This window comes from Terrapene carolina, unplaced genomic scaffold, assembly GCF_002925995.2.
Source record: "Terrapene carolina triunguis isolate 2854851 unplaced genomic scaffold, T_m_triunguis-2.0 Scaffold131, whole genome shotgun sequence".
Taxonomy (NCBI): Eukaryota; Metazoa; Chordata; order Testudines; family Emydidae; genus Terrapene; species Terrapene triunguis.
The window spans coordinates 28031284-28052679 of record NW_020664482.1 but is presented as its reverse complement, the minus strand read 5'-3'; the positions used below and the strand labels follow the sequence as shown (position 1 = coordinate 28052679).

At 42.5% G+C, this 21396-nt stretch overlaps 1 protein-coding gene across 4 annotated transcripts in view; it reads right to left on the bottom strand.

Annotated features, from left to right (window-relative positions):
- LOC112103386 (connector enhancer of kinase suppressor of ras 2-like) overlaps nt 1-21396 on the bottom strand; it is a 526129-nt gene that overhangs the window by 157573 nt on the left and 347160 nt on the right. For 2 of the 4 annotated variants that reach the window (XM_026652993.1, XM_026652995.1), the window contains 2 exons: nt 19437-19642; nt 18024-18025 (listed from right to left, as the gene is read on the bottom strand). In XM_026652993.1, the coding sequence (XP_026508778.1) occupies nt 18024-18025; nt 19437-19642 (208 nt within the window). Of the gene's footprint in view, nt 1-1605; nt 1693-18023; nt 18026-19436; nt 19643-21396 lie in introns of all 4 variants that reach the window. The other 2 variants (XM_026652992.1, XM_026652994.1) reach the window with 1 other exon arrangement.

Here is a 21396-nt window from a genome sequence, read left to right as displayed (position 1 = left end):
GCTTCCGGTTTTCAACTGGAACGCACAGTCGAAAAGGGATCCTGGTGGCTACAGTCAGCACTGCTGACCGGGTTGCTAAAAGTCCAGTCGGCAGCGCAGTGGGGCAAAAGCAGGCTCCCATCCCTACTCGGCTCCACGCGGCTCCCAGAAGCGGCAACATGTCCCTCCGGCTGGGGGGCAGCGTGCTGCCCCCGCCCTGAGTGCCGGCTCAGGCCTGAGCTCCCTCCCACACCCAAACTCCCTCCCAGAGCCTGCACCCCAACCCCTTGCCCCAGATCAGAACCCCCTCCCACACCCAAACTCCCTCCCAGAGCCTGCACCCCACATCCCCTTCCCACACCCCAACCTTCTGTCCCAGTCCTGAACCCCCTCCTGCACCCAAACTTCCTCCCATAACCCTCACCCCCTCCCACGCCCCAACCTTTGGTCCCTTCCCTGAGCCCCCTCCCACACACCAAACCCCTCATTTCTGGCCCTACCCTGGAGCCCCGCACCCCCTCCCACACCCCAACCCTCTGCCCCAGCCTGATGAAAGTGAGTGAGCGTGGGGGAGAGTGAGTGACGAAGGGGGGATGGAGTGAGCAGGGGTGGGGCCTCAGAGAAGGGGTGGGGTGGGGCCTCGGGGAAGGGGCAGTGCAGGGAACGGGGCAAAGGTGTTCAGTTTTGTGCGATTAGAAAGTTGTCAATCCTACTGAGAGCCCACACGCAGCAGGGGCTTCGCTGAGAGACTGGCAGGGGGAGCGGCCCAGCCCCGCACGCTGCAGCTTCGCTTCACCGCCAACCCTGCACACCCATCCCCATCATCAGTCACTGGACTGCCCCACTCACTGCTGGTGGGCGGGCAGCTGGTGAGCAGGGATCCAGCCAGCAGCTGGACCCACCGGTACTCATGGCGGGGAGGCAGAAAATATGGGACAATTTGCCCACTTTTAAGAAAATGTCGGGACATCTGCAGGAGGGCTTAAAAACTGGACTGTCCCATTAAAAATGGGACATCTGGTCACCCTACCACTAACAGCTAAGAGAGATGAGGAACAGTCGGCAAGTTTTATCCACCACCAATCAAAGCTGAATTGTGACAAATACATTCTTTTAGCTATTGGTACTATTTCTACCACCAGCCTTCTTCCCAAAGGCCCAGCCCTGAATCCTTGTGACTCCAAAACTGAAATCAGTGGCAGCTTGAACACTCAGTGACTGCCAGACTGAGCCTTGATGTTGCAGTTTCATGACTAGGTGTAAAATACTCATCAAAGTGGACTCTAAGTACACCAGTTTGTATAATGTGGGTATGGAATCATACTGAATGAATATATTTAAAAGTTTTATATACCATTAGCAATTATCTGAGCCATATAGTCACTCGGGCATTTGGAAAGGTATTTTGTTGTTTATTACAATTAAAGAGAATAAAACACCTTAGCTGACATAATTTTATTTTAATTTTCAGGAAAGCAGAAGTAACAAGACAGTTAGTAGACAGACTCTTCTGTACTCTCCATTGCACTCATGAGAATTACAGCAGGTGTCTGTGATGCACATTTTCATCTCTTTTAAAGAACAGATTGAAAAATCTTGGATCACAGCAGTGGAGAAGGTACTCACCTCGGCTGCCTCTCTTGTACATGTTTGGTTCTTTTGACTCCCCTATCCAGCTGAACTCTGTAGGCATAGAAACAGGCCTCAAGTCACCTGGAAACAATCAAAGAAGAACCAATTTAATTTTTGCAACTCATTAATAAAAGGTTGTTGTATGGTAGAATAATTAATGCCTGTAAACTGGTTAGAAAAATCGCCCTCCAGTGTAATGCCTTTTATTAGCATCCATTTATTATTAAGGTTACAGCTCCCTGAAGCTTTTAAATATCATGGGTCAGATTCTGCTTTTTGTTATGATGGTTTAAATGTAAACTCCACTGATTTCAGTGCAGTTATTCCTTATTGTAATTGAGATTAGAGTTTTGCTGCATAGCTATCTCCTGCAAGAGAGTTCCCAGCTCAGCAAGTAGATGATTTTGGATGGAAGAAACAAAGCTTTCTGAAGTGGTTAACATGTTTTGATAAAATTAGAAATGTCACTGATTCACCCACAATAATTCAGAACTCTCAGTCTAAAAATAGTAACATCAATCCTGTAACATATATCTGGCTCTGAAAGTTACATGCTGGCTGATGTGGGCATCTTTTACCCACATAGAAAATGGACTAACTGCAAAAGTCTTGAGGAAAACAAAGAACACCTTGTGAAAAACAGAGATTCAGAAATGATGGTTCCCACTAGTCTTACCTTTACTGTAATATCTGCATTACAACCATGCTGAATGAACCTGTAAGCCTCATTCTATACTATGGAACCAGTAGTAGTTATGGTAGCAAGGCCATTAAACTAGGAATACTGACTACGGAGGGATAATCTTTTTTGACCTTGATTATCATCAGTGAACACACAGAACCACCCTCTAGATCATGAGTCAACTCCTGCCTGAAATATTCATGCAAAAAAAGCATTCCAAAAGCCAAACTGAGTCTAGTTCTGTGGTTTGCTTGTTTCGGAATCAAGTTATTTTCTGAAACATTAAACACTGCCCAACAATCTTGTTCCTAAAATAATCACATATCCGAAAACACTATGCATAAAAGTTTCTTTTCTTGTTTCCAATAGCTCATTTCCTCAATTCTACTGTTCGTTACTGAAAAAAAGCACTTATGGTGCATAGCTACTGTACTGATGGATGAATGGACTTTGTTATTTAGAGATATGTGAAACATCTTCACTGAGTGTTATATCTTAACTAAGCTGGCACTAATTTATAATATTACTACATACATAAGTTATTTTTATAGGAAGATTTCTTTCATAATAATCCTGTCCTATAAATAATAAGATACTATTTACCTCCTGATTCATTTGCAAATTCATTTGCAAATTTGACACCATCAGATCAGGATTAAACAAAGACTGTGAATGGCTATCCAACTACAGAAGCAGTTTCTCCTCCCTTGGTGTTCACACTTCAACTGCTAGCAGAGGACCTCACCCTCCCTGATTGAACTAACCTCGTTATCTCCAGACTGATTCTTGCTAGCATATTTATACCTGCCCCTGGAAATTTCCATTACATGCATCCGACGAAGTGGGCATTCACCCACGAAAGCTTATGCTCCACTATGATGGAAAGGGCCTAAAGATCTAAATAAAATTAAGGACATGTATTTAAACATGCATTTGACCATGTCAGCTATTTGTTAACCAATTTAATTGGCTCACTTGGCTCACAAGTATATGCAGCTGTTTCTCCATATATCCCCAAGGTATTTAGTGCAAAGGGTCAAGGAATGTACCTTGTTCTCCCTTCAAAATGATAAATGTATCCGCAACAGATGTCTCTTGTATCCCCCTCCCCAAAATAATATATGTATCCTGTGTAACCTATTATCTATAGGTCAGCGTAATGACGCAAAAGAATGAAGGCTAAGTTGTTTGTTACTGGTTACTAAAAGGGCCTGTTCGGCCATGTAAGGTGTGTCTCTCCTCTGGCATTAGCCGATGAGAGCACCCGTTCAGCTGATCGATTAATAAAGAACCTGGTACCCGTCTTCTTGTCTCTCCGTGCCTCCTTGGTGTAATTAGGTAAGCTCAGGGGGGAAAACGGGCCCTATTTGGCTAACAAATACATCTGTTAGTCTTAAAGGTGCCACAGGACTCTCTGTTGCTTTTTACAGATCCAGACTAACACGGCTACCTCTCTGATACTATGAATGCAGTGTCAAACTTGTGTGATAATGATTTATATTAATTATTTCTTATCTAGTACCATATGTCACAGGTAGTCCTCCAGTGCAGGGGCGGCGAGTTATATGGGCCGTGGTGCCCAGGCTCCAGCAAATTCAGGGCCTGCGGGGGCACGGCTTCATCAATGTTCAGGGCTGGGTCTCTCCCCCGGTCCCACCTGCCGCCCCCGCGCACTTCCCCCGACTGTCCCTGCCTGCCCTGGGCAGCAGGCGGCTGCCCCCTGCAGCTCCACGCTGCGCTCCCTCGCTGGCTGCTGCCAGTTACAACTTAGGGAGCGGCACCAGGGGCAGGCTGAGGCGGCTGCTGCGCCTGCAGAGTGAGGATGGGAGGAGGTGCATGGCAGCCCTTCCCCCTCCCCCCCCCAGCAGGCAACACTGAGTCGACTCTGGGGGGTGGAAGGGGCTTATTCTGGCTGGACCGCCTGAGCAACAGCCTGGGGGGGGGCTTGGGTGAGTGTCGAGCTGGAGGGGCCCCCCTCTCTCCTCGAGCTCGCTGCTGCCAGCGGGGAGAGGGCTGAGGGGAGTCCTCCTCTCTGGACCCCCACACCCCAGCCCTGGGGCAGCCTGCCTGCTGCACCCCAAACGCCTTATCCCCGGCCCAGCCCCACACCCCCTGTCGCACCCCAACCCTCTGTCCCAGCGCAGAGCCCACATCCAGCACCCAAACAGCCTCCCAGAACCTACACCCAGCACCCAAACCCCCTCCCACACCCCTTCCTGCACCTCAACCCCCTGTCCCAGCCCAGAACCCGCACCCAGCACCCAAACTCCATCCCAGAGCCCGCACCCCTCCCACACCCAAACTTCCTCCCATAGCTTGAACCCCAAACCCCCTCCCACACCCAAACTCCTTCCCAGAGCCTTAGGTAGGTGTGTGTGTGGGGGGCGCGCTGGGACTTGGTCTCGTTCTGGGCACCACAAAAAATTATACAAACCTGCCGTCCCTGCTCCAGGGGTAGATCTAACTTTCATAAACAGACTCACAGGTACCTCACTTTCTCAAGGGTTAAACAAATGTTTTATTGATCCTTCTGTGAGATGGAAAAGGATGTGCACAAAACATTGCAAACACAAAGCCACAGTCAAAATTGCTGTTTTTCAGACCGAGTCTTCAGCATGCTCTCCTCACAGGTTTCGCCCCAACACATGGATCTTAGCATTCAGGTTCAGGCCACCTGAAGCTTCCAGTGTTTAAATTACCCACACTCAAACCCAGGAACTATTTTTAATGGCCCATCTCCTGTTCTGACTGGTCCCAGATTCTGCCTTCTTAACAACTTAGTCCAATAAAAGATATTACCTCACTCACCTTGTCTCTCTAATATCCTGGGATCAACATTGCTACCACAACACTGCAAAAGTAAATCAGGGCAATTATCCCCTGAGTTTTCTGCCTAATTGTTGTTAAGGCAACCCAACTGATTCCCAGGTGTCAGCATTCTCTGCTGCTCTGCTCAACTGAAAGGAAGAAAGCATGAAAGGAACTAGAATAAAAAAATGCTGCAGCATACACAAATATAATAGGGTGAGGGGAAGACAAAACAAGACAATCTTTTCATACTCTATTTGTATCCCATTCAGTCCCTTAATCATTCCACAACACAAGAGTCTTATAAACTACAGAAACCTCCTGTAATGGATCCAACCCCACAAAGCACCAGATAACTCTCACAATGTGCATGTACTTTACAATACTGATAAAGACAGACTGTAATTTCTTAGGTGCAGGCAAGCTAAATTAAAATGAGGATCCCTATATATTCTCCCAATAACAGAATTTTTTTCCTTTTTGTTTCTTTTCTTTCCTGTCCACACTTATCATTTCTCATTGTATTATCTTTGCCACATGAGACTGTAAATATCGTAGGGCAGGACCTTATTCTCTTTAATATCTGTATAGCACCCATAAAAATATTCAAATAATAGTGAGTGTTGATTTGCAGAACATAAAACCACAGATCTGCTCATTTCTACTTGTGTATAAACTTTGTCCGATATGGTCTCTCAGCTTTCACTAAATATAAGTTATTTAGACTTGGAGAGAATGCGAAAGAGGAAAGGACTATGACCTTCCAATTTATTGCTGAGCTAGCCCATGCTGAGATTTGGAGAGCATTAGTGCCAACCAGCACAGAGCAAACAGCATAAAAGACAGGAACTTGTGATGGGAGACAAACACAGCCCAAACAATACAAATTGCTGATTTTGCATACTAATTCTCATAATACAAAGCTCTGCTCCAAACACAAGCAAAAACTGTCAACGTGTACAAAAAAAGTCATGCTGAAATGTTCTCTGAATACCAGGAGTCAATACTGGATTGATAGCAATCCTAGCTATGACTTTAAAAAGGCTTCACTTATTTATCTCATGTGTATCAGCCAACATTAGTATTAGACATTCACAAAGGAGCCAGGGCACTGCTCTGCAGTTAAAAATAAAATCAGACATTTCCTGATTTAGACAGGACACCAGGCTGCTGTATGAAGGAGCTGATTGTTCCTTAGATAGCTTTTAAAATGGAACCGGACAATTCTTAGTTTAATGTTTTTCTCCTCTTCCTTCCAAATACATACATACTCCCTTTTTATGGACTTTAGGAGTCTCATACATTTTGCATTTAACAGTTTGGCCAGGAGGAGGGAGTTGGATATAGATCTGTTCTGGTAAACAAGTCATGAGTAGGGTTCAGAGTCAGGAGTACAGAAATATTATGAAATTTGGAGTCAAAATGGAAGACATTTCACCATGCCAACTGTTATCAGAAGATTTCTATCATCTTGAGCTAAAATTTTATGAGAAGGTTTGTTTATATGAGATTCTGGGGAAATTTTATGCAGAATTATTAGACAGATCCCTTCTGGTTTTGGATCTGAACTGGTACCAAAACTGTAGCGATGGTTTTGTATCAGGACTCTTGTCTGAAATTGTAAGGGGTTCAGATCTATTGATTTTAGCTTACCCCTTATTTATAAAAGAACTGTAAAACTATATTGTTACTTCAAGGATATACAATGTGGGTTTAAACAAAATGAAATTTAAATTTAAACTACAGATGGAAAAAGTGATACTTATCGTTTTGTCAGATTACAGTTGTTTTGCACAACTCAAATAGAAAGATTTTTAAAATATTTAACTTTTATACTAGAATTCTCATGTCAGATAAAATGCATTGGGCAAAAATCTGTACTTAAAGATGATTAAAATTGTGAGACATACTCTCCCCATAAAAAGGACATTTACCTGTTGAAAAAATCCTCCAATAATGATGTAGAATAGGATATAAACTGACAGTGTAAAAGGACATGCTCTGCTATAGCTGATTCTCAAATCATGACAAATATAAGTAAAAACAATTACATGCTCATGCTTCTGAGTCACATACTTACAGATTTTTGTTTATGGGGCAAAAAGCATAGCAACTTACTATAAAACCTCCACATTTTTACCTAGGTTAAATCTCCTATTTGGTATGGGTGGCATACCAGCTTACAACATAAAAATGGCCCTATGCAGAAGATCTGCAAAAGAGGCCTGGATTGTCCTCTCCTATGGGGAAAACCTCTCCTGAAAATGCAAGGTTGAATTTTGAGTTTCTTTCCAGTTTATACATTGAGGGGCAGTTGTTTCTGACCTTTTGTTGGATGAAAAACTGTGGCTGGGAAGCCATGAAAATCCTTAAGTTCCATAGTGAAGCCAGGCTTCTATCCGGAAGATTCTGGGATGGAGCAGTATTGCCATAATCTCTCTCTGATTCGAATACATTTGGTTTACTCTTAATTCCAAGAGAGTTATAAAAAGGACATAAATGGACATTCAGGACCATGGGCCAGATCTGCTCTGGCCCCTTTGTGTTAGTTGGCAGCACAAAGGGGCCAGAAAACTAGCTAGCACAATGTAAATAAATCAGTCTGTCTGAATGAATGCAAAAATACACATTGCTGCAATAGGGTTTGGAAAAAGGTGCATGTTACACCACTTAAGGCTGCCTAGATTCCATTCTGAATTCGGTTCAGATTGTCTAGGGATATTAGGAACAATGCTCAGGTTTTTATTCCTAAGTATAATATACATCCTAATAGAGAAACTAAAAGTGAAAGGAAAATTGCATCTAGAAAAGCCATCCAGCATGGGGAGAAAAGCAGCATTTTGACAGTCAGGCTGCTTTACAGAACCTTCCAGAGCAGGGGTGGGCAAACTACGGCCCATGGGCCAGATCCGACCCCTCAGGGTTTTGGATCCTGTCCACGGGATTGTCCCCCGTGGCGCTGCGGGCCCCGTGCCATTCTGCAGAAGCAGACGGCACCACTTCCCTGCGGCCCCTGGGTGGGGGGGGCAGAGGGCTCCATGCATTGTCCATGCCTCCAGGCACCGCCCCCCGCAGCTCCCATTGGCCGGGAACGGGGAACCGTGGCCAATGGGAGCTTCGGGGGAGGTACCAGGAGGTGCAGCAAGGGCAGCGCACGCAGAGCCCTCCGCCCCCCTCTTCCCGCCAGGGGCCACAGCACTTCTTGGAGCGGCGCAGGGCTGGGGACAGGGCAGGCATTCAGGGAGCCTGCCTGGCCCTGGTGCGTGCCGCTGCCACCCCGGAGCTGCTTTAGGTAAGAGGCGCCAGGCCGGAGCCTGAACCCTTCCTGCCCCAAGCCCCCTGCCTGCACCTCGCACCCCTCCTGCACCCCAACCCCCTGCCCTGAGCCCCCTGCCCACCCCGCATCCCTCCTGCACCCTAACCCCCTGCCCTGAGCCCCCTCCCGCAGTCCACACCCCTCCTGCACCCCTGCCCTGAGCCCCCTCCTTCACTTCGCACCCCTCCTGCATCCCAACCCCCTTCCCTGAGCCCCCTCATACGCCCCGCACCCCTCCTCTGCCCCAATCCCTTGCCCTGAGCACCTTCCTGCACAACGCACCCTCTCCCACACCCCGCACTCCCTCACACACTCCCTCACACACCCCAACCCCCTGCCCCGGCCCTGCATACAATTTCCCCACCCAGATGTGGCCCTTGGCCCAAAAAGTTTGCCCACCCCTGTTCCACCCCTTGGCCCCTACAGCTGTTAAGCATGCTTTTTTATTGGGCTGCAGCCCTGGAACCCAAGACAGATGACAAGTAAGGAGCATTAGGCACAACTAGAGGCAAGTTTAAATGTCAGTGTAACAGGGGTGGTCTGTCCCCTTCAAGGGACAGGGGTAGAAACTAGGTGTCAGTCAACCCATGGCATGACCCTTTAAGGTTCCAGGAGTTTTGGGGTATTTGAGGGCCTAGTGAAAGACAGAGGCAGATACTGGGAAAGAGGGAATTAGTATTTGGGGAAAAGTCATGCTCTGGTTTCTTTTAAGTCCCAGGAACTCGTGTAGAACATGGTGGGAGCAAAGCTGGCACAAATCCTAGGAAGGACGGCTGCATATAGGCTGCATCCTCCCTCATAAGAGAAACGCTAGCAGGAGAAGGACTGCTTCCTGCTGAGCTTTCCCAATGCAAGGATGGAAGGACTGAACTGAAAAAATGGCCAGCTGGGAGATGCTGGTTTAAGACTGCAGCTGGCCTGAATTAGCAGAGCCCCAGAACGAAGGTTGAGAGAATCCTGATCCTAGGAGGAGAAACCTGTGTGGCTTATAGCACACAGGGCCCAGAAGGAGGGCTGTGGAACTCTTGAATACAACTCTATCTGAATTATTACACAGGTCCAGAAGGAGGCTGTGGGACTCTAGAATTTAGGCCTGTCTGAATTAGCACACAGGGTCCCATCAGAAGGGGCAACAGAACTTTGTACATGGAGTCATATACCAGATATGGACTGGTTACAGAGCTTCCAACCCAGAGAGATACACCAGATTTGTTTCCCTTAAGATCCTTTAATGAACTGCCAGGTATAGCTGTTGTATGCTCAAATAAGGTATGCAGTGTTGCTTGAAGCTGTGTTGGTCCCAGGATATTAGAAACCCAAGGTGGATGGGGTAATATCTTTTATTGGACCAACTTCTGTTGATGAGAAAAAAAGCGTTTTGGCACACAGAGCTCTTCCTCGGGTCCAAGAATGGTATTTAGGGCGTCTCAGCTAAACTATCTGTTCAACCTTGTATTTAGCTGTGACACACTTTCTGTAGCTCAAAAGCTTGTCTTGCTCACCAACAGAAGTTGGTCCAATAAAAGTTCAGTATGGACCAGTCAGTTAAGTGTCTCTGAATTGTACTGATTTTCTAATTACACCACCTGAATGCCTAACAATTTGGCCATTTGGCTGTCCATTAGTTACAAAAACAGGCTGTGGTTGGTTTGGAATCCTTGAGTCAACTTCTCGTTCTGCATCCGCCATCTGTAGAGTTTGCTCTGCTGATTGTTCTTTCTGACGAACAAACTGTTTCTGTTGAACTCTCCCCTGTCGGTCTCAATTACATATGATCTGGGTCATGAATTCTTTTTCTTTACAACACCTGGAGTTCTCCATCCTTTTTCTCCATCCTGTTGGACACAAACACTGTCACCATATTCTAGACCTGTCAGTTCTCTAACTGAGTGATGTCTGTTGTACAAGTGTTTATAAGCTCTTTTTGCCTTTTTATCTGATTTGGCTACTCTCTTCATGTCTGGACACTTAGAGATAGATTATTTTCCAAAGACAGAATAGTAGTTCTGAATTGTCTTCCCATCTGGAGTTGGGCTAGGCTATATCCAGTAACTGTTATCAGTGATATGTAACTCAGAATAGCAAGGAATGGATCTTCTTGCTATAGGACTTTCTTAGCTATCTGTACAGCTCTCTCAGCCTCTTCTGTGGGCTGCTAATAATACGACCAAAATCATATTTAGTTTGGAATGACAAATTACACTACAGTAAATTGTGGTCCGTTGTCCTTCACTAGTTGTTCTGGAATGGTAGAAATGGCAAAAGTGCACTTCAGTTTCTCGATAACACTGTGAGACATATTATGTCTTTCAGATAAGTTATTTCTATATACCTGGAAAAATAGTTCACTACAACCGTAATAATGTCCTCTGAATTCACATAAATCTGCAGCTAGTCTTTTCCAAGGTCTGTCTGGTAGAGATTTTGTAATTAAAGAATCTTTACATTGTGTTGGTCTGATATATCTTCATGTAAACATTGCAGAACATTTATTCTTTATGTCCTTGCTGATGCCCAGCCACCACACTGACTGGTTAGCCTGTTAATGGCATTTAGTTAGTTTCACTTTCTTCGTCTCCTTTAGATACTTGGGACAGTTGGTCCAAATGTAATTTAGAACTTCTTGAAGTTGTGTATCTGTGATGGTTGCTTGTTGTAACTGATGCAGTCTCTTTTCTGACACTGGTTGGTATGCGTCCACAGCATCTATGTACACCTTTCCATCATCTTCGAGTAGATTTTGGGAAATTCCTTTAGCCAAAGGAAGTGCTAAACTGACAACATTTATCACAACCTTTGGGATATTTTGCTTCTGAAGATTACCTTTGGGGTTTACCAGCGCACCTGAAATTCTCCAAAGAAAGATGGTAGAACTGTTAATAAACTCAAATGGAGTTGTAGTTTTCATGGACGATATTTTGATAAATGGATCATCAACCAAAGAGCACAACAAAACCCCTAACATTTAATCAGTCAGTCTGGACTGAAGCTACATAAGGAAAAGTATGTTTTCTGTCTACACCAAATTGAGTTCTTGGGACAGACAACAAAACTACATGGGATCAGTCCTACTTCTGAGAAAGTAAAAGAAATTCAGGAGTTGAAAGCACCAACAAATATACTAGAACTGAGACATGTACTGGGCTGGTAAATTACCTTGGTGGATACCCACAAGATCTTTCTATAGTGACAAAACCACTGAATGAACTATTAAAGTCCAACACATTGCGGCTATGGGGCCACATCAAAAAATTGACTTCAAGAAGGAAATAACCTCAACAGCTCTAATTCTCAAGTACTGTGATGTGAACAAACCCACAATGGTAACCGTGGATGTAAGCAGCTATAGTCTAGGTGGAATATTGCTGCAACAAGGATCTGAGTGGAAGCCAATTACATTTTGCTCTTGCATGCTCACAGAAACAGAAAAACTATATACACATATTGAAAATGAGTGCCTGGAAAGTGTATGGGCATGTCAGAACTTTTACAAATATCTATGAAGACTGGATTCTTTTATACTGATAACAGACCATAAACCACTTATAACCCTCACCAACAGAAAAGACCTAGATCAAGCGCCGCTGAGATGCCAACCTCTATTGATAAGCTTTAATGGATTTAACTTATGTTCCTGGGAAAAATCCATTAGTAACAGACACTCTTTTACAGACCCCAGCATCACAGCTCATAGATTCTATGCATCTGTTGTATGCTCAGATACGGGAACTCCAAGAAAAACACTACAACCTCATTCCTCACAAACTCACCCCAGGGACCTTCTACATGCTTCCCAAGATACACAAACGATGGAACCACGGCAGACTGATCACATCAGGCCACACTTACTGAAGAAATATCAGGACTCATAGAAACTGTCCTCAAACCACTTACTACACAAAAGGCCAGTTTCCGCCAAGACACTACCAACTTCCAAAGAAACTCTGCAACATTAACAATCCCCCCAGTACACCAGCTTTGCCACCATGGATGTCACCTCCCTACACACCAACATCCCTCACTATGACAGCAACGATGCCTGCCTCAAATACTCACAAAATAATGAACAATGCTCAGAAATCTACCCCAAACACATTGCCAAACTCATCCATTTCATCCTTACCCTCAACAACTTTACAATTAACAACAAACACTTTGTCCAAACCATGGGAACAGCCTTGGGTATTAGGATGGCTCCTCATTATGCCAACTTCTTCAAAGGCCATTTCCGGGAAGAATTTCTGGAAAAACTTACCACAAACCAATGATAAATCTGAGGTATATCAATGATATTTTCATCCTCTGGACAGACGACCTAAACTCCCTCATAGATTTCCACCACAACTTTAACAATCGCTACCCATTCATCAAACTTTCTCTAGAACATTCCCTCACCAGTGTCAACTTTCCTGACACCACAATCAGCTTCAACAATGGAACCCTATAAATGACTATATACAAAAAACCCCACAAATCACCACACACAACCTCCACAGATCCAGCAGCCATGTCATGAAAGAAATATTTCCTGAACCCCCTCTTCTGGCCTTCAAATAACCCTTCAATCTCACCAAGCACATCATCGGAAGCAAGCTTCACACAGACTAGAACACACCAACTCAAAGCAGCACCAGAGCCTGCCATCACAACAGATACTAAACCTGCAGACATATCTCCACTGCTGTGATGATCAACGCCACCCCAACATACCTTTCAAGATCCATGGGTCCTACACATGCCCATTACAACATGTGGTGTTACACATCAGTGCATCAAATGTCTCAGCTACAGCTATGTGGGTGAAACCAGAAAATCACTATGTTCTCGAATGAACTCTCACATAAAAATGATAAAAGACACAAAAACACCCTTGCATGGTTTCAGAGGGGTCGCTGTGTTAGTCTTTATCAGCAAAAACAACGAGGAGTACTTGTGGCACCTTAGAGACTAACAAATTTATACCTGCCTACTGTATTTTCCACTCCATGCATCTGATGAAGTGGGTTTTAGCCCACGAAAGCTTATGCCCAAATAAATTTGTTAGTCTCTAAGGTGCCACAAGGACTCCTCATTGTTTTTACAAAAACACCCTATCACCCCTGGGTAAACACTTTTCACAAGATGATCACTCTCTATATCTCACCTCAGTCTTAGTCCTCAAAGTAAACCTGCACAGCACCTTCAAAAGACAAGTATGGGAACTTAAATTCATAACTGTTGGACACTAAAAACCATGGACTTAAAAGACACTCTAGTTTTATGGTTTATTACAACAATTTGCAATATATCGTACTACCGGCTAAACTTCACTGCCCACTTTATTTGAAGTGGTGTCCTACAGTATGTGTGAAACCCTTATGCTTAACAATCTCTCCCACCTTGTATTTAGCTCCAACACTCTGGCTACTTTCTCCATACCTGAGGAAGAACTCTATAAAGCTTGAAAACTTGTCCCTTCCACCAACAAAAGTTGGTCCAATTAAAAAAAAGACATTATTTCACCTACCTTGTCTCTGTCATATTCTGGGACCAACATGGCTACAATATGACCAACAGATAAAGTATATTACACATGGTGCCAGTATAATACAGGTTAGCATTCCATTACAGTCTCCACAAGAGTTAATCAATAAACCCCACAAAGGCGAAATCTTGATCTGAGTCCTCTGGTCTCAGAGTAAACCATTGCAAGAAAAGAGGAAGAAAAGGCAGAGGGCCTGCAGGGCCAAGCTGTGCCATAAGTGGGATGTTCATAGACAGCATCTGCCACATACAGATACTGCAGATGCTGTCTATGAACATCCCGCTTGTATATATATAATGATTACCTTATTTTGATGTATAAGAGGGTATGATTCAGATGTTAATTGTATGTGCTTTGTAATTTCATTGAAATTGCCAGGTTGCAGAGTGTATTAAAAAGTAATGAATGCAAAGCAAGGCATGTAAATGTATAGCTCAGATACGGCTATTGTAACAGCAATACAGAGAAGGTTATTGCTCCTGAAATAGAGAAAACTGCCATCTTGTCTTTTTTTGGGTTGCAATATTTACACATTCCTTTTCTCTACTATACACCCTTACACACCCTCTGAGCTCCCTCTTCATGTTCACCCATTACATCTAGGAACAACATCTAGGAATGCTACAACTCCATTTGTCATCATGAAAAATTACTGAACTGGAAAATTACTGAACCCAAATAAAATAGATATTGTAAAAGAATAATTTAATACCAAGAAAACCAACTGTGCTTCACTAGGTATGTGTGTTTTTAGTACACAGTCAAAAGTAGAGACGAGATTATCTGCCAGCATGTGAGTTCAGAACTATGATCCATAAGTCTTAGAAAAAGCAAATAGCAAATATATTGTAACTGGGATAAAGTCTCATCATGGTACTAAGCTATATTTTCACAGTTTTGAAAAGGGGAAATTAAAGGGACGTGATTTTCTACTTTCTTGCTTGGCTTTTGCACTTGCTACAAACATCAAGGAAGTCTCATCTGCAAGGATTTATGGCGGATTCATTAAATCTACCAGCTGTGATAGGCACTAGATTATGACCATCATTCGTATTTTGGCAAATCCCCTGTAGGAATTTCTGAACTGCAGTTTGTATGAACCCCACAAACACTGAGAAGAGACCATTCGACTAGGAAAGTGATTTAAAATATACGCAATTTTTAAAATAATATTTTTTCCTCTTTACCCTGGGTATTCAGCTCCCGCAACAGTCCCAAGCTTCTAGATATTGCACCAAAGATAAACCACAGCTTGCAGCATAAACACAATCATTTATCATAACTCCTGAGGCTTGCAAAAGTGGCTCTTTAAAACAAGAGATTTAAAACACACTATAAAAATAAAACTAAAAAGTTCTTCTCAGGGTTAGAAAGCTTAGCTTTCTTTTAACAACACTTGTTTAAAACTTCTTGCTTTACTAGTTTCTCCTACAAGTGCCAGCGGTAAATACAAACGTTATGTTCGTTTTCACTTTCTCTTTACTTTGCAAGGCCTTTTCCTGTGCTGCTGCTTTATTTATTTCATTTTTTAAATTTTCATTCTAAGTTTTCAAACAATTTCTCAAAGCTGTGGAAAGCAGACACAATGGTCCCATCAGGAGAATAAGAAGAAAGTTTAAATGGTGCTGGACTCAGGCCCACACACACAGCGCCTGATGTTTTAACTACAAGTCATTGAACAGTATGAGTTTATGAAAGCAAGCCAAATTCATATTACTGGCTCACATTTCAAACACAATTCAAATTTCTCTTTGATTCTATAGTAAGGTAAAAGCCTGTGGGATTTACTTGCTCAGGGAGATGATAAAAACTGAATGATAACAGTATTAAGATGGAGTCTTACTCTTCAGTGTTAATCTGGTGACTATTCTTTCGAGCACTGTGCAGGTTATAGTGTCTGATTTTACAGTATACTGGAAATATGCTACAGAGACAAATGATCTACTAAGGTTTCTCCAATCTTATCAGGAAACAGAATGTTATTTAACTAAGGCCCTGTCCATACTATGGTTGAAACTGTGCTACCTACCACCATATTTAAATACCATTGTTGCTGGCAAGCCCTAGTACTGTTGACTTGATTAGCATGGACTGGGAATTTTTTCTGAGGACTTTTCTTGAAACAAAAGCAATGCAAAGCATTTGGAAACCGGAATGCCCCTTGCCTGGGGAATCTCAGGATAGCAGAGATTAGCAGGCTCTGTGTCTTCCCCACTCCCAGTCCTGATGTAGGGGGCATACTGGGAACATTTCTGGGGAGGGGTGTGGTCATGACATCATAAACTTCAGCAAGTCCCAACTGTTGAAATCCCTTTGAGGATCATCACTGAAGTGTGGCATAATTTATAGCATCCCTCAATCTGACTTTTGTAGTTCCAGGAATCATTGGGGAATGCAAAGATAGCTTGCCTTCTTCTCTGTGCAGTTCCACTGAGAAGACCACTGATGCAGCTAAGGACCTAAACCTGCTTCTCTAGGTATAGTATACAATGGAGTTATAACATGACTGTAACATGCTCTTCAGAGGCAAAATATACCCTTGGTAAGAGAAAATCATGCTTACAAATTGTTGCTGGTATGAACTCAACATAAACAGAAAGAGAGGCACCTAATAATAATACTCTTTTCTTCTCTAACTGTTGCCTTCTATCAGAGTGTCTCAAAGCACTTTACAAAATCCCCCTCACTCATTTTTAAACTTGTGTAGTCAAGAAAAAATATAGCATATACATATTTAGTTATGCAGAAATTGTGATCATAGAACTTATTTCACTGAGAAGTTGGATGTGATGCTTAAATCTTTATCAGAACATATCTGAATTCTGCAACAACTTTTCACTCACATTACAACAATACACCAAATGAAACAAGCTTTTCTCACATGCTTGTAAATTTACTTCATGAAATATTACAAACCTAGATCAAGTTCCCTAATCTTTGGGTGGTATTTCTTATACAAAACTAAATTTTGCAAATGAACCCTATCTTTATAATGAGCCAAACCAAAACCTCAGGTCCAATTATCTCCAAATTTAAAGTTGTTTGAAATCTCCATCTGGACTTCTGCTACTATGGCCTATCTCTAGTTTAAACTAGAGTAGTACTAAGATATTTTCTGAAATTTCTCGAGGAACCAAGTGAAGACACCTTCCAAAGATTAAGAGTGAGACAGAAAAGGAGATGCATTTTGATCAATATTTTCCTATTATCCTAGAAGCCTAACTTGGCATGGAAATACTTCTGAGGGAAGGAAAAATGAGAACATGAAACAATGTTTTTTTAAAAAGTAGTATTCTATAGGTTTAAGTTTCTCCTCCAAACATCTTGGATTTAAGGACTTTCCAGATTTGCTCTCTTTGAGAAAGTCCAGGAAGAGAAATTTCTCAAGGTTGCCCTCAACAGCCTAGTAAATTCTGTGCTGCCTAGTCCTGTCTCTAAAGAGATCGTGTACATATTTGGAGATATTCCAGTCCCATTTTAAGGATTTTTAGAAATACCAGTTGTGCAGTTACTCAGGCTTGCATAGAAACCAGTTCTTATAATTAAGCATAGAGGGCTTGTGGTATCCACTGACTTTGTAGCAACAATCCTGCTTCTGCAGTGTAGCCAATTATGTGGTCATATTCTTATTAGTCCTTTGTCCATATATTACAAATAAATGCCACATATCAACCGGATTCACCAATGAGCATCCTTAATTTCCAAAAGCAAATTCGCTGGCAATTCTAATGTTTTTTCCTATGGGAGTAAGTCACATAGAGTGACTGCATCCAGGCTCTGTGTCCTCCCAACAGCCAACCAAGCCCCAAATATGCAGGAATGCTAGGAGTTTAGGGAAAGCAGGCCATATTGGATCCACTCTTCTCTTTCATTAACTTTGGGATTATCTTCATGAGTGGCATTGGTTTAATGCTTTCTATGGAGAAGAAGAGGTGGCAGCATTAAGTCCCAGAACTGCATCTTTCCAGAATTTCATTTAAAATTGAGTACTTTGCTGTTAGTTTCTCCTAGTGCTTTACATGGGGACTGCACAAACTAAAGTAGTATAAGTACAGTAGGAGAGAAACAACACAGAAGAGAACCTCTCCAAGATGCACAGTGTACACCTTATTTACTATTAAAGTTAGTTCTCCTGCAGCAAAATTGTCATCAGGTAAAGAATAGCATGTGCTTATGTTTACAAAGTTATATATGTCACCTAAAAAAATCATTAGCGGAAGGTTCCTGTGTTTTTGCAGTTTCCCAGAGGAATGCAAGTACGTTGCACAGACTCCAACTCTGCTTTTAATGAGTCTGCCAGAAGCCATTTCTTACAGTATTTACCATCATTTCTTTCAAGAATAATTCAAATGTATGTTGGGAAGTGGAGGTCAGAAAGTTGAAGCCGAAGGGACAAACCTTATACTTGTGATTAATTCCTGACAGTAATCGGTGCAATTATTTTGAATTATTCCAAGTGAAACAAAAGACTAAGGATCAAATTGAGCCCCAAACATGCTTTTGGGCTGCTGACTGACTTCAGTGGGAGGTATATGCATGTATCAGAGGACAGAACCAGTCTCTTAGGGAGTGCCCTATCTGACAGAAAGGGTAATTCTTTTCACTGGTGACAATGACAGGGAAATGTTGTCACTCTCTCAACCAAACAAAAATAAAAATCAATATACTGTATTACAAGTTGCATATAAATATATATCTATTTATAAATATGCTCAGCACATACCATCTTAAAGGTGTGTGACCCTCACAACAAAATAATCTCTACTGCACTGAAAAGAAAAATACCACAAATACAAGAGTAAATTGGCTTCCAGTATGTTTCAGTAATGTTATTCACTGATCATCAATGTTCATCTTTAATAGATACAAATATATTTATAGCTCAGCAACTCTTTTACAATGTATTATGTACAATATTTGATTTCTACATAAAAACAGAGTTTATTATTGTTACAATATCTTGCATTCATATTTAGCACTAACCATCCTAGGATCTCAAATTGCATTGTAAGCATTAACTAATTAATCCTCACAATACCTTTCAAGGTACTAAGTGATTATACACTTTAATACAAGGTTAAATTAGGGATGACATTTCATTTTGCAGATGCTTTCATCTTCTACCAATGCCTTTTCAGGCAGTTCCATAATATTTTAGTATTTCTGCAAGTTGCAGGTAGGAATCTCTCCAAGAGACTGTAGGTAGAGACTAATAAGTGAAAGTGGCATCTATCTCCCCATCCATTACAATTTTTAAAAAGAATTTTCACACACAATCTTGTGGGTTTGAAGTAGATATTGTATTAAAAAAAATCTTGCACCTTGATCCTGAACATTAAATAATACTAACATCCAGTCACTATTCAAAGCAAAAGCATATTTCTATCACCTTTTGGTCCCAAACAGGTCATAGAGTGACTGTGAGTTGGTAAATAATATAGTGATACAATTTGTTAATCCAGTCAACTTCTGAAGACCAAAGCAATCAAACATACCATGAGTGGGTGTCTTTTCTCTTCTCCGAACTCCTGTGGTTCTGCCTCTCTCATACTCAGAGCCCATTGGATGGCCCTCATCTTCAATTAATGTGTAATACTTTCCACTTTCATGCTCCAGAAAGTAGCTAGGTGACTCGGAGCCTTTCATTCCAGACTTTCCATATTTGCTGATGTCATCACAAGACATTATTCCAATTTCATCCCTAAAGATATTGACATAAAAATAATCCAAAGAGATATAGGGAAAAGGATCATTGAATGATGAAGACCTAAAGTGGACCTACCACTTCCCACTCTGTTCTAAACAATGGTGCGTCGTTATTAGGATATAATTTATTATGTGAAAGAGAAATTTGATATTTTGCACTATTTGGCAGCAACTGAAAAAGAAAGTGAATGTACCTGCAGCCAAAATAGAAAGCAGTGCTGAGCATTTTTTTCCAATTTTCTTTAAAATAATTAGCTGAAATGAATTATTTTGCTTTCAGTGTTTAGCAGACTTACGGGACAAGTAGTACTCACTTTTACAAAACATAGTATAGGCATTGACTATAATCATAAAAGAAAAAACACTGTTTCCAATATAAATTCCTAATGTGCTGATCATCAAAGACTCTGTGCTCAAATTTTACACCAAGTTAAAGAGGCAACAAATCTCAACATTGTCACTGTGGAATAAGAATGGTTTTTTACCCTGCATTAACTGTGTTTCTCCAAGATCTTGCAGTCTGTGTGAATCCCACTAAAGATCTGCAGGTGCCTCGAAGACCCAAGATCAAATTCTTTTGAACAGCAGGGTCTGTTGTGGCCATATGTGCAACGTGTGCATCCTTACGCTCATATGCGAGGGCATAAAGAGTGGAGTGATGCAACCCTTCCTCAGGTCCCTCACAATTCCTGTGACAGCTGAGGATTCAGAGAGTGGGGATGGAGGTGGGTCAAGGGATTCATGCAAGACATCATCTTGGATAACTACTATTACTGTAGGGTAAGTAATAGTTCTTTCTTCTTCAAGTATATATCAGTGTGGATCCTACTGTAGGTGACTGGCAAGTAGTGTCCCCTCTGGATGATGGGTGAGGAGTTTCAGCTGCATTAGTCAAACAGATATTGTAGTACCATCCTCCTGAACTTGGCATCTACCCTGGTGGTAAGTCCACTGCATAGTGCAGTGGTCCCTGAACTGGGGAGCACAGAGGAATGTTTTGGGCTGGGTGCAGTGGGGTTCTGTTGATGTAAGCCTCTGAAAACACCTAGCATATGTAACATCTGTAGATACCAAGGTTGCAGAGTGGCCTATGAGTCTTTTAGCGAATGGAATGTTCCATGAGTTCTGCTACTAAAGAACTCCATCCTTCAAAAGGCACGTCCTGTATGGTGACACGTGAGGGCTGAGTGGTGAGGATCTGCCACAGCCCTTTTGCCAGCTTGAGTGTGCCCTACTTTACTGAGAGGACAAATCAGGTTGGGGTTGTGGAGATCAGTACACTAAAGAGCTTGTGAGATCTTTCTTGGATCACCTTGGTTTCAGTGGCCTGGGTCTCCACAATCTGCAACAGGAAGGCATGGAAAGCCTTAAAGTTGCTGTCAGTGTTGGAGCCATGACTTCATTTGGTGATGATCATGATTCCTGAGATTCAGACAAAGATTAATGCTGTCCCTCCACTACCACCTGCTTCTAGATGCTGACATCTGGCTCTAGTGTGGGTGGCCTGGCTATTGATGCTGGGAAGTGGGATGTCCCCCACTTCTTGATGTATGCAAAGGTGGGGAGGATCTGTTCTGGAACATATATTATGCTGGTCCCCAATATGGCCAATATGACTGAAGTGGCATGCTGTAAGTGTATTTGCCCGGTTGAGGTTGGCTGGCCCAGTGCCATTCACATTTTGCCTAAGATGGGTCCCAGAATGGATGGCTTCCAGAAGCCTCCTTGAGATCACTCTCCAATGACAGC